The sequence below is a fragment of the Panthera onca genome, chromosome B3 (genome assembly GCF_046562875.1).
Source record: "Panthera onca isolate mPanOnc1 chromosome B3, mPanOnc1 haplotype 2, whole genome shotgun sequence".
Taxonomy (NCBI): Eukaryota; Metazoa; Chordata; class Mammalia; order Carnivora; family Felidae; genus Panthera; species Panthera onca.
Genome location: NC_138344.1, coordinates 36,993,153 through 37,007,056, shown reverse-complemented (window position 1 = coordinate 37,007,056; position 13,904 = coordinate 36,993,153). Strand labels below are relative to the sequence as shown.

General features: G+C 50.4%; 1 protein-coding gene across 1 annotated transcript in view; it reads right to left on the bottom strand.

Moving 5' to 3' along the window:
* ITGA11 (integrin subunit alpha 11) overlaps positions 1-13,904 on the bottom strand; it is a 125,080-nt gene that overhangs the window by 40,514 nt on the left and 70,662 nt on the right. The window contains exons 6-10 of the mRNA XM_060618184.3: positions 11,384-11,511; positions 10,211-10,359; positions 5,635-5,779; positions 4,997-5,162; positions 3,530-3,600 (exon numbers count right to left, since the gene is read on the bottom strand). Coding sequence (XP_060474167.2) covers positions 3,530-3,600; positions 4,997-5,162; positions 5,635-5,779; positions 10,211-10,359; positions 11,384-11,511 — 659 coding nt within the window. The remainder of the gene's footprint in view (positions 1-3,529; positions 3,601-4,996; positions 5,163-5,634; positions 5,780-10,210; positions 10,360-11,383; positions 11,512-13,904) is intronic.

Genomic DNA, 13,904 nt, shown 5'->3' with positions numbered 1-13,904 from the left:
CTGAAGGCTTTCACAGCTAAGCAGCTTAGGTAACAACCAATGACCTTGGCTATCCAGCCCACAGCTCTAGCAGAGGCTGCGGGAAGGGCACAGGCTGAAGAGGCTGGAGGGTGGCTGGGGTGGCTGGGGTGGCTGGGGCTGCTGGCCTGGGAGGTAGGAGTCTCCCCACCCTTGACCTGTGTCAGACATAACTGAGGGCTGGTCTTGCTGGATCATCACGTGTAGGTTCAAGGGAAACAGTCTCTTCCCATCTCAGTTGAGTCACCAAAGTATTTGTGTAGACAAGATCCACCCTAATAAAACTGCTTCCTTCTGTAAACTTTTGGGGTTGGGGAGAGGTAAGAGTTCCATGTGAAATTCCTCTGCAGAGCCCCTGGGTGGGAGCAGCACCCTAGCTCCATCCACCACTAGGGGGCATCCATAACTTATTGTCCCCTTCCTTTCCTGCACACTTTCCATCTTGGCTTGTGCGGATTACAGACTCAGAGTCTATGCCCCCTTGGGAGGTACGGATCCCTTTTGGAAGCTTTCTGGCAGACTCTTGCAGCTTCTTCTTGATCACCCAGCTCAACAGGGAGTTCACCACCTCAGCACGCAGCCAGGACTAATAGAAGCCACTCCAGCTGTTAGTGATCTTTGCATTCATTTCCAAATACTAATGGAAACACTGGCTTCAAAATCTGTTTTGGAATTTGACTGGAGATCCATAGCTGGCCTTCCTGGTGGTCATTTCCAGAATGTCTTCTTTCCCCTTTTTGGCAAATCAAGACTAGAGTTTCCTGGATTGACTTAGGTCCCTGGGTTTCCCCATGGCTCTGACCTTCAGCCTGGGATGCCATTCCTGTGGTCTGGGGCCTTGGGCTCTTTGGGTGACCAGGTGATATTTTGGGGTCTCCTCTCTACCCTGGCACTAGTCTCCCCTTCCTCTTGCTGTTCTTACTCTTTTTAAAGACTGCTGTTCTTACCCTTTTGAAGGCTGGTTTCCTTGCTAGACAGGCAACAGCAGCCCAGGTGATGAGCCACCGGCCCCTTTGCTATTTGAGAACATTCTATGAGGTACTTCCTCCAGGACTAGAGACCTTTCCTTCTGACATAACTAAACAGGCCCAGGGAAGCTGAAGGCTTCTTCTCACATTTGCAGGAAGTGGCTGTCTGAGGCCGTCTGTGGAACACTTTTGGAGGGGATGGAGGCTGAGAGCTCGCCCAGGACTTGGACTCACTCGGGCTTGAGACCTGCTTTGAGCAAAGCTGAAAGGCTGGACCACTGCTTTCCATCTCCAGAGAGGGCTGACCAGCCCCAAGAGCTGTGGAGCTGGACTCCCAGGGACAGGACGGCTGTGGCCAATTATGGTGGCCTCAGTGGTCAGCATCAGCACTGAGAACCCTATGTGCCCTAAAATAGCAAACCCAGTGGCCGGTCACACCACCAGGTAGCCCGCCATTGTTGTTCCATTCTTTTGGATTTGGAAGGATTGGTTTTTTCTTTTTAGGTATTAAAGAGTCTCAGATTCAGACTTAATCGTCTTCTCTTTAAGAGTCGTATCAGATAGAAACTTCCAGATGCCTGTCACTTGAAAACCAGACTCGGGGGCGTTAGAAGAGCTGGGGTGGTGATAAGGATGGGGAGAGGCACTCCAGTCTTTCCAACCAGAGGAATGAAAATGAGTTGGACACGTGGAAGAATCTACACAGGGCAGTGCATGACCTTGACCTAAACAACAGGCCAGGGCTCTGAGCTCTTGGTCTCCTCTGTGCAGCGGGTGGCGGGGGGTGGGGGGCTTGGGGGGGGTGTCTATCCATGGATCCTTCAAGGACTCCTCCTGCTCGACATACTGAGATGCTTGGGTCCTTTTTAGGGTTCATCTCAAGTATTCCTGAACACCTGAACCTCAGTGTAACCTCCCCTTCTCTTCGAGTTCCCCGATTCCTAGGCACGCACGGACCACAGCGTTAGAAGAGGAGCCTGCACCTTCCAGGACCCAGCGCAGGGCCCAGCACAGAGAAGGCACGGAAAAAATTTGCAGACCTGACCATCTATGGGGCGCCTGGGCGGCTCAGTTGGATGGGCGTCCGACTTCGACTCAGGGCATGATTTCACGGTTCGTGGGCTCAAGCCCCGCATCGGGCTCTGTGCTGACAGCTCAGAGCCTGGATTCTTCTTCAGATTCTGTGTCTCCCTTCTCTCTGCCCCTCTCCCGCTTGTACTCTGTCTCTCTTTCTCAAAAATAAGTAAACATTAAAAAAAAACAAAAACAGGACAACTATTCCTGCCTGTCGACCTGGCAGGGCTGTGCTGAGCCTGAAATGGGGCATAGGAATTTCCTGGAGAAGTTTAAAGTGCCGTGCATATACAACGCACTGTTATAATCATAGGCGGCTCCATTTGTAGCTTGCTGTGCCCGGGTGGGCACGAGTCTGTCCAGATGCAGTTCAGGAACAGTGGCGTGTGAGTCAGGTTTCCGTCCTGCTGCCTGTTCACATGTCCCCCTCCGCCTCCGATTTGGGGTTTCTGACTCAGACCCCCTGAGATTCCACTCGCTCTCGGGGAGCAGCTGCTTGGCGTGGGGAGGAAGAGCGTGAGATTCGTATTTTCCTACTTAGGTCACTGGAGCAGGTCACTTAGACTTTGTGTGACTCAGTTTAATTGTCTGGAGACTGGGAACAAGGAATCCTGCCCTATTCACCTCACAGTGTTGTTGGTGGGGGGGGTGTTCAGTGAGATAACGGAAGTGATGCGGAAGTAGGCAGGTCGTTTCTGGCAGGTTTGGAGGCATACATACACTCCCACGGTGCCAGCCTGGGGCAGAACACCTAGGAACCTCTCTGCTCCAAGCATGCCCACTGACATGGACTCCTGCCAGGTGGTCCTCCCAGCACGCAGTGCTCCCAGGCAGGGCTCCACTGTTTATAACACATTTTTGCAGATACTGGCTCTCTGCCCCGCCCTGGGAATCCCGTGAGGTTTCCGCCCCATCTTGTCAATCGGAACCAGGCGAGGCATGTCGAGGGCGAGTGACGGTCCGGTGCTCTGGGCCGCCAACGTAGAGCTTCTGAAGCGACATGCTGCTTGTGATGCCATGTGGCCATCTGGATCCTCTGCCATCTGAGACCGAGTCTGCACCGGGAGCACAGCAGGTCCATCTGGACCCCCTCCCCGCACCAGCTCAGGGCCATGCCCCTGCACGCACAGGCTGCCTTGGGCAAGGGTGTTATTGGCGCAGGCCAACAGCCTCTGCCGCGTTGACCCAATTTTTGCACAAGGCTCTGTGGGCTGCAGGGGACCTTCGGACCTGGAGGAAATGCCCCCATCGGCTCCCTATGCAGGTGGTTCGTTATTTGTAGCTCACTCCCTGCTGAAAAGGGCTTGTAAGTTGAAGGCCTCGACTTCCCCCTTGCAGCCACAGAAGACAGAGGCAGAGAGACCCGGAGAAACAAAGTGGGGGGTGGGTGAGGGACAGCCCAGGAAAGGCGGCGTGGCCACCTAGAGAGCCGGAAAGTATGTGGGAGGGCGGCTCCAACCCTGACCTACCTCCACCACGTGAGAAGAAAAGCCGGTCTGGGACATCTCCAGCCCGAAGGACGTCTCGTTCTTGTTGGTGCCTAAAACAGAGGGACAGAAAGACCTCAGCTGCACGCCCAATTGCTTAGCGCCACCCACCTGCAGCCCCATCCATGGCACCTGTGTCCTGGGGCACCTCTGGGGAGGGAGGAGGGGGCCCTGAGGCAGCCCACACAGGGAGGGCACCTTCCAGGTGGCCGTGGCTTCACTATCGGTAGCCCAGTCACTGCTGCAAAGGGTTTGGGACGAGTTATATGACAGAGCATGTATGCCATAATGTCAATATAGGGGAAAGAGCAAGTAAAGCACATGGAAAGAAACAATATCCATCGTTGGCAAGAAATGGAAATTCCATTTCTTTCCTCACTTCTCTCATTCCTATTATTCACCAGATTTGGTTCCAGATGCCTCTGGATGATTCCCAAACATTGAATCGAACCCTCGGGAGGGGGACCTGTCACCACCCCAGATTTGCACAAGTAACCCATGTGTGCTGAAAGCCCCTCCCCATAGAGGGCCTCCCGGAACATGTCACCGGCACCGATCTTCTCAACACCCAAAGGCAACCATTTCTGGGAGAAATACACTCAGCTGAGTACTTTAAGTTCTGGTGGGAGTGTTGAAACTCAGGTTCAAAGTTTCTATTCCTTTATCCTTGTGGATGAGGGCTGCTTTCGTCTCCTCGTGTGTCTGTAGCTCATCTTTTCCAAAGTGCTGCAGACTGCTCGGGCTTGTCCACACTGCTTTTTATCTCTGTTTACCATCCCCCCCATGTGGCCCAGCCCCGTGTTGGGAGGAAAGGCTATAGCAACACATGGCTCAGAGGAGATCCGTGCCATTGAAACCGAAGTTTAAACAGTAAGGAGAGGGATGTCTGGGTGGCCCAGCCGGTTGAGCGTCCGACTTCGGCTCAGGTCGTGATCTCACGGTTCATGAGTTCGAGCCCCACATCAAGCTCGGCACAGAGCCCGCTTCAGATCCTTTTCCCTCGCTCTCTGCCCCTCCCCTCCTCACACTGTCTCTCTCTCTCTCCCTCTCAAAAATCAATAAACATTAAAAAGTTAAAGAATGAATAAATAAACTTGAATTTCAGACAATCAGCAGATAATTTCCTAGTATAGGTCTGCCACAAACATCGTATTTTATATTTGCTAAATATGGCAACTCTAGTTCAAAGCCCATCTCTTCCCAAAGCTGTGGAAGCTTTGGCAAGTCACTTAGGTCTTATGAGCTTCCAGTTCCTCGGTGGTAAAAGGAGAATGTCAGCAAAGCCACCGTCCAGGGCTGTCTGTGAGGTCCAGCACAGAATACCAGGGCCCTATCATGAAGGGATAACTCCTGCTAAAGCTTTCTGTGTTGTGGGCCTGGATCTTGCTCTATGGGGTTCACCTGGTGTGAGCCCAGGAGCATAGACCCCTCTTGGTATGTACCCCTCACCTTCCAAGCTGAAGATCCTGTCCCCCAGGGCATCAACAATGTCCTTCAGGGCCGCCTCGTCAGTAACGTTGAAGAAGTGCTTGTCATCAGGGTCACTGGCGATGTATTTGATCTCATTTAGAAAAGCTTCTGGATTGATCCCCCTGCGGTTGTAGTAGCCCAGGACCTGCCAGGGAACGGGGGCAGGGCGACAAACCAGGACTTGGCACAGACCTCCCCACAGCCCCGCGGCCCCTGACCCCGCGTGGCTGGAGCCCTTTTTGGTTGCCATGGGCAGAACTCAGGGGCCCACCTGCATTTTGAAACAGGCTGTTTTGTAGGGGGCAGATAAGGCCCCTGTTCTAAGATAGGGTTCTGGGGGCTGGGTGGCTTGGGGGTGTTTTCTTATGTTTTGAAGGTTTTGGCAATGAAGGAACTCTCCCCCAACCCCCAGCCTGTCCTCAACCGTTGCAGATAGCCCTCGACAGTGCTGAAAGAAAATTCCCAAGGTGCTCTTTAGGAGAGGATGAAACAAGAAGAGGCCCGTCCGGGGGCCTGGGCAGCTTGCTCACTACCCAGAAAATGCCCCTGGGAGTCCTCAGGGGTCTGACGGTAAAGCCTCTAGGGGCGGAGGGTGGGACAGGTGGGGCAGGACTCACGGCCACAGCGTATCTGGTCACGTTGTCTCTCTCGCTTTGCTGGATCACCTTCTCCAGGTCTGGGCTGTCATGGGACTCCCCATCTGTGATGACAATCATCACCTTCTTGGCCCCTTTCCTTCCGCCTTTCTGGAAAGCCTCTGAGCTGAAAACAGAGCACAGGGGGAGCGTCACAAGAGAGATGTAGGGATGCGGCAGCTCCCAGCGATCCTCCAGAGGGGCTGCCGCAGATATGGAGACGAGCCCCCTCACCTCCCCGGGGGAGCAACCCAATAGGGTTGGGATTTCAAACCAAAGAAGAAGCTGGGTTGAGGTGCCCACACTACTCATTTGCCAGCTACTCAGATAGGTCATGTATCTGCTTGTCTTTAAAAAGTAACTTTAAAGAGCCTCTTTAGGGTCCTGACCATGCTGTTTTGGGCAAGCAGAGGGAGCGGGTGGGTTTGGGAGGAAAGTTCAAGGTCAGATGGAGACCTTTAGACACCCTAAGTTAGTGGCTCAAAAACCCAGCTGTACGTTAGAATCACCGGGGGGAGTTAAAAAAAAATGCCAATGGCTAGGCCCCACCTGGGCATGTAATCAGCATCTCTGGGGCATTGCCTGGAAATCAGGCCATTTTTTCATTAAAAATTTTTAAAAATGTTTTTATTCATTTTTTGAGAGAGAGAGAGAGAGAGAGAGAGTGATTGAACACAGGAGGGACAGAAAGAGAGGGAGACACAGAATCCGAAGCAGGCTCCAGGCTCTGAGCTGTCAGCAAAGAGCCTGACACAGGACTTGAACCCTCAAAGCACAAGATCATGACCTGAGCTGAAGTCAGATGCTTAACCAACTGAGCCGCCCCGGTGCCCCATCAGTATTTTTCAAAAGAATGAATACCGGGGTTGAGGACCACTTCCCTACATACTGAAAAGGTGACAGGCCAGAGTAATTCAACACCCAAACAACACTAATCCATAAAATACACATAATGACATCCGACAAAGTTCTGCTTTTCCCCACGAGGACTACTTTGATTCCATTTTGGGAACGATTAAATATCAAATTCCATGACAAATATTCCTCTCTCTTGCTTTTTACTTTGTTTTGTGCCTGGAGCAGGTGCTTGGCCTGCCTCTCGGGCAATCCAGCCAAGGGCAAGGGGCCTGGCACGCTGACCCATGATGCTGCAGAGAGGCTCTTACAGCTAGCAACCCATTTCAGAAGCATGAAAACTGGCTGTGGAACCATTCTGGCTCTTGGCGCCTCTGTGGACAACCCTCCTTTAGATCGTGAGGTTCTGAGTAGGACAGACATGGTCTAAACCAAAAATCTGGCCCAGCAGGTAGAATTTTCCAATAAGGATCTAAAACCAGATGCTTCCCTTAGATTCTATGTTGACCCCCTGGGGTCTGACCCGTGGAGTTAAGCTCTGCATTGCTAGGTTCAAGCTCCGTACCACACGAATCTCTTGTTACACGGAAGCTGATGAGCTTGACATGCATGGTTTAGATGTTGACGAATTCACAAAACCTGGAATAAGTTAGTTCAGAGCATCTTCAAAGCTCCCAGTGAAGAGAAACAGACCATCTGCCATTCTCTCAGCTCTATGATGTTGTGGATATACTGGCTTAAAAAAAAACCACAAAAAACCCTTGGGGGCACCTGGGTGGCTCAGTCGGTTAAGCATCCGACTTTGGCTCAGGTCATGACCTCACGGTTCGTGAGTTCGAGCCCCACCTCGGGCTCCCTGCTGTCAGCTCAGAGCCCACTTCAGATCCTCTGTCCTCCTCTCTCTCTGCCCATCCCACCCCCCTCTCTCAAAAATAAGTAAACATTTAAAGAAAAAAAAAACACCTCGTATTTTAATATGAGCCATGAACTGAAGGAGGCCAGAGGCACAATTGACATGACTACAGCGACTTTTGAGCTTAAGCCTCACCCAGTGGAGCAAGAACTCTGCTAGTTCATCAAAAGATATTCTAGATGTTTCCATAAACTCATTGAAGGATCAGGCTGAGGCATGAAACTCCATATAAAAAAGTATGGCAGGGGAAAAACAGGTTTTATTATATATGGAGTCAAGAAAAATTTTAGGTTCATATTTTCATATAGAATTGTGTGAATATCTGTATGCATTTGTAATGGGGTAAATATTGACATGATTCATCAGATTTAAAATTGTGATTTTCTACCGAGTAAAAATCCTCGGATTTATTCCTTTGTAAATCAGATTATAAGTTCCTTAAGAACAGTGAGAGACTTATACTTACAACAGTTTCTGTGAACCTGGAAGCCAGAATGATCTATGGAAAAGTAGGCCATATCATGTCTCCTTTCTGCTCAAAATCTTCACTGGCTCCCATGTCTCTGGGGTCCTGAGAATGGCCCACCAGCCCATCGTAATCTGGCCCTTTTGTCCTTCTGTCCTTCCAAGCCCTTCTTCCTGCTTGCTCCCCTCAATAAAAAGTGTTGAGTGAGCTCAGTTGGAATGACATCATTATCCCCATGGCCCCCAAGCCATACATGACTATTAGATTCACCTTTATGTGCATATCTGATGAAAACACTCTCAAGCCTAAGACCCTTCCGTGGCCAGTCATGGTTGTTCTAGCTACGACATTATCATCCTCACAATCTGGCTTCAATACCCCCTGCCCCAACACAAACCTCACACCATGCTCAAAAGGCTCTAAACATAAGGATTCCTTGAGTTTCCCCCTCTTCTACCCTTAGTCAGGAGGAATGTCTCCTTTTCACCTCTCCTGATTGAATCCTGGGGTCTTCCTGGGACAAGCCAAATGCCAGCCCCTCTTGGCAATCCTTCCTTGGATCCTACCCTCTCATCCTTACTGAGTTAGACTGATGCTTTTCAGAGTTTCCCTATTGGTCCAGGAGCCACAGATTACCAGCTTTGATAACCCCTCAAGTCCATGGCCTGGATCTTTTTACTTTTTCAGGTGCCCAGAAAAAATGCATCGTGAATAAGCAAGGAGAGCATTTTCCCTTAAAACACACCCCCTGTAACTTGGGACTTGGCAGGCTGAGAAGATCATATTTCAAACCTCATTTGAGGTGTAGACTGCATAGCCCAGTGGTGCTCATGAGTCACGACTGAATTCAAACGACTTGCCGGATTGCGTACTCGTAATCGTTCTGGGGGTGGTCGGCTACACCCCTGTATAAGTCACTTAGTTCACGCTGAGGAAGCAATAGCTCAGTGGGCATGGGCTTCCTCTGTTGCCCCAGCAATTTCACAAGGGCCTGATGGGGGCCCCAGGGACTCATCCCAGTGACAGCAAAACAGCAAAATGGCCCACTCCTTGTGAGGATGGGTAAAAGCCATCTTTACACAGAGGAAGTTCCTTTAGGAAAAAGTTTGAGTGAGTTTTATCAGCAAACAGAAGTTGATTAGTGGAGCCGTAACTTAATTATAAAGAATCGTAAGGTTGGAAAAAAATGTAATTGTTTGACCACCTGAAATCTCCTAAGTAGCTCCTAACTCCTAAGTAGCTCTCACACTGTGGAATTCTGTTAAACACATCAGCTAATCCTATGTGAGGTGGGACTACCAGAGAATGAGCCTGTGGTCTCAATGGCCATAGTGGAATTCATGTCCATAGGTGTAAGATGTATACATTTATAATCTATATGCCTTAGGAGTTTAGGGCTCAGCTTGAAAGATCTTGGGGAATTGCTTCTAAAATCACTCACTGATTTCAGTGGGGGTGAGCACAACGTTTTGCGTAATGGCAGTCTCACTGGAGCCAGCACAAAGCCATCTGTGAGGGCATCTTCTAGAGGTAACCTTCATTATCATTGTGAGTGAGTTCGGGTGTGATTTTTAAGGAGGCAGCCTCGTTACTCCATAACCTCAGAAGTTAGACTTACCCGTGTTCCTCATACTCCATTGATGACAGATACTCCACAGGAAGATTCTGCCCTCATGGAACCTACAAACTTTTTATAGGGTCTCTGCGGCACAGCCCATTTTCCATAGTCATTTGCAACAATACCTCCCATCCCAAACGTTCTTCTGTGATGTAACCTCTCCATTCCTCCATCAAGGGGCAGAGTCAAATGCTCTTCCCCTAGAATCTGGGCTGGCCTTAATGGCTCACTCTATCAGTAGAATACGACAGAAGTTATAGCCGGGACTTTGGGGGCTAGGTCATAGGCAATCTCAGAGTTCCTGTGTGGGCCCGCTGGAAAGCTCTCTTGGGACACTCCCTCTCGGAGCCACATGGCCACGTGTGGGTGCTCAGGTCGCCAGCCCACACCCACACCGAGCTCCCAGCCAACAGCCCAGAGCAACTGCCAGCCACATGGGTGCGCCATTTTGGAAGTCCAGTCCAGTCAGCTCCTCAGATGACAACAGCCCCAGCTGACATACCAGACTACCACCACAGGAGAGATGCCAAGAGAGAATTGACCAGCTGAGCCCAGCCACCCCCAGAGGTTTGAGGGGTTAATAAATTATTGTCTCAAGGCAGGGAATTTTGTAGAGGATTGTTATACAGCAGTATGTAACTAGCACAGTTATCTGAGATTTAAGTAGATTATTATTATTTCTATTTGACTAGGATCTTTTTTTTACCGAGCAAATTCGATGCCAAATGCTGTCCGGGTCTCTGTTCCTCCTCTCTGCTCAATGTGGCTGGCGGCTTCTACCACATCTCTTACAGACCTGTAGTCATTGAGGTGAAATTCATGCACCACGTCTTCTCCGTACTGGACAACCCCAACCTGCAAGGCAGGGGAGAGGACGACAGAACATCTTGGTCCCTGAGAGCTGGACCTTTGGAGGTGAGGCTCCCCAGAGTCGTCTCTCTGTCTGTCTGTGACTGTTCGAAAACGAGGAAGGCTGGAGAGTACCTGGGAAGAGCAGCAGTTCGGGAAAGCTCTGGGAATGAATGGATGGCTTGGTGACACAGGTGGAAGGTGCCTCTCGAGAGGGGAGGCTGTGATTTAAAGAAAGCCCCAACAGATTCTGTTTCTTGCTGGAGCACAGAATTGAAGCCTAAAATATTAGCAGCCACGTGGCTGGAGCGTTGTGGCATTCTTCACCGAACGCTGGAACTAAGTTTCCTCAAAACTTAGAAGAGAAGAGATTCTTTTATCCCCAAGGCTGATAAGATATAGACAGTATTCATAGCCTCGAAGTAAACAAAAAACCTTAAAAGACTTACAGGGGGATTAGAATGAGAAAGCCTTCCTGTTGGATGGGGCCCGAGTTTATCTGGTACCTTTCTAATGCTGGACATGCACCCACCATATCCTAAAGATGATCTTCCAGTCATGAGGAAACTCACTCCCTTTTTAACAGCTGTAGTTGCTACGGAGTAATTTCTTAGATTGACTTGAAATCTGCCACCTTGTCCCTCCTATATGTCAACCCTCACTTGGCTATGACCTCCCCCTGAGTCTTCTCTCAAGATCAGTGTGTCTAATCCTCCCCTGTGCCTCACTTGGCAGGGTTCTACGTGACCTTTCCTACCTTCACTCTACCTGGTTACCTGGCTAAAGTCTTTCTTAATAGGTGGCATCTATCCCGGAAGATAGGTTTGACCAGTGAAGTGGGGCCTCCCCCAAACTGTCCCCGGATGTGCCGAGCAGAGTTGGGTGTCCTGGGCTCAGGGCCTGGCACTGACCCTTGCACCTACATCTTGCCAGCACATGCAAGGATGCACTCCTCCCTCACCCAGGGTGGCGTCTTCCATAGGTTTGGGGAGCCCTATTCAGAGGAGGAGAGAGTTCCAGAGATGCTCACCTGGATCTGCCCAGGGCCGATGTAAAACTTCTTCAGGATGTTGATGAGGAAGTGCTGAACCTCCACCCAGGGGTAGATGCTGTTGGAGCCATCTAGGACAATGACGATGTCCATGTAGGTCTGGCACCCTGGGAAGTGGGGACACGGTCATGGCTGCCCAGTGAGTCAGCGTCTGCTTTCAGTCTCTGATCCTCCAGGCGAGTGCCCAAAGGACAACAGAAGAAGGCCCCTGTCATGTGTATATAATTCCCTTACCTGGGGAGCTGTCCTTGGGCTAGTGGCTAATTTGGGCGACATGAATGATGAGCCCAGGAACTCCTGGCTCAGCTCAACCACTCTGTGCTGGCTGTTCGGACCAAGCTTAAATTCAGCCTGATTGCCTCCGCTCTTCATCAGGGACTAACCTGCCACCGGCTGGGTTAATGTTTCTGAGGCAGCCATCCTGCCCGGATCAGTAGCTCCCTGTCATTTGTTTTACTGCAATGGCAGGCTGCACTTACCACATTTAGTCCAAATGAATGAGTTTCACTTTTTATGGTGTGCCGGCTAAGACTGTGGGATCCCGCATCAGACTGTGTGACTCCTGGCTTGGCTGAGCACTAGCTGTGTGACCTTGGGCAAGTAACCTAACCTCTCAGGGTCAGTTCTCTGCTGTAAAACAGGTGTGACGATAGGAGAGGTCGTCCTGAGGAATCAAGGAGACGAGGCTTCTACAGAACTGAGCGCAAAGTCAGTGCTCAAGGAATCTTAACTGACCCTCTTTTCATTTTTTTCCCCTATGTTTTAAAGCAAACTACTCTGTGAACGTGACAATGACATCATCGGGTCAAGCGTTTGTGCATTTATCTCTGCTCTGAGCATAAAGGTTTCTCTATATTCTCGTAATATTAACATCGCGTTACAACGAACAATAAAAACCGACAAAGAAACGTTGGTACCGTAACAAATGCAAAAACCTTCTTTTAAAATCTGAATAACTTCGTCCTCTTTGTCAACAGTTGGGGTTACTTTGCAATTAGTTGTCCCGATGTGATGTGATATACACTACACGACATGATATCATGTGGAAATACTGGGTATCTGTTGACTTTTACTGGAGAATTTTCACACTGTTGTAAAATCTACTTTATAGCAATATGGCAGAAACCTTCTGTGTGTTAACGATTCCAGTAACTCCTGTATTGTGAAGGTGCGCTCTGATGAAGTCAGTGCCCACCAGAGACAAGAAGGTGCAGGCTTTGTGTCTGGGAGGGCATTTTAGAAGCGTTTGGGTGACTGGGAGGCTCACAATCACCTCTGCTTTAGAGTCGTGTAGACGTTCTTGTCCCCACCTGCACGCCGTGTGCAACGTGTGATGGCCCAATACTTCTGGGCGGACAGCACCAGACAGCTTTGTCCTTTTCCAGGCTGGTTTAGCTCCACGCCTGTGGACCAAGCAGCTGTGCGGTGCCAGTGGCCACAGCGGTGACCACGACAGCAATTCCTTAATTAGGGGGAGTTCCTAATCTGGCGGTAGGAGCCAGGTTTCTCTTGTTTTTTAAGCCATCTTCATTAGAATGCATTTATTACTGCTGATTTCTTTCTTGCAATTTCACATTTTTCTTTTGAATCATCTTGAGAAGAACTTTGCTTTACATCTATGGCTCCTAAACAGGGCTGAACACTCCGGTGAACACACACACACACACACACACACACACACTCACACTCACACTCACACACACCCTGGGGCTTGTCCCAGATATACTGAGTTACAGCCTCCAAAAGGGGTGCCCTGGGACCTGTGCTTGATAAACTCCCAGCCAGATGAGCAGGCCTCCATCAGAGGAGCTTCCGGAGGCCTGGATGGTCATATGTTGGCCTGGGGTGAGGTTCCCTGTTCACAGCTCATGTGACTGACCTTGGGCCTCCTCCCCAGCCACAGCACCTCCTTTCCCTTGGCCACTCTGGGAGCATAGAATCAACACCTCCTCCTTTCCCTTAAAAGAACCACTCTCCAGCCCCTGCTGGCTGATGCTCCCTCCCCACCCACCCCCACCCACCCCATGCATCATCCTTCCATCTCTGATTGGGCCGTGTTGTTTGCAGGGAGGCTGCTGTTAGCCAGAGGTGCTAATCCCCTCACCCTCAATAAAACGGTTAGCAGCTGCTTGGGTGATGGTATTCAGCTCAGAGGAAACAGTGAGGCTCAGAGCCAAGTAGTTTGGGCTTGCCGGAGACAAGGTCTGAATATTTTTCCCCGGATTTTCTCGGCGGGTGGGGAGCGAGTGGGAGGTTTTGTGTTCCATGAGGCTCTGGGCAAGCGGGGTGGAGCCTCCTGATATCCAGGAACACCAGTTAGAGGGGACTGTTACCAGGGATAATTCTGTTTTCCTTGGCCTTCCACCTACAGGCAACTGCATTGCACAACATCAGAGGGCACCATTCACATTGTAGTCTAAGTGAACAACGTCCCCAAAGTTGTGCTGTGCACAGCTTGCCTGCTATACATAGCTGGCCCAGCATCCCCTCCCCCACTCAC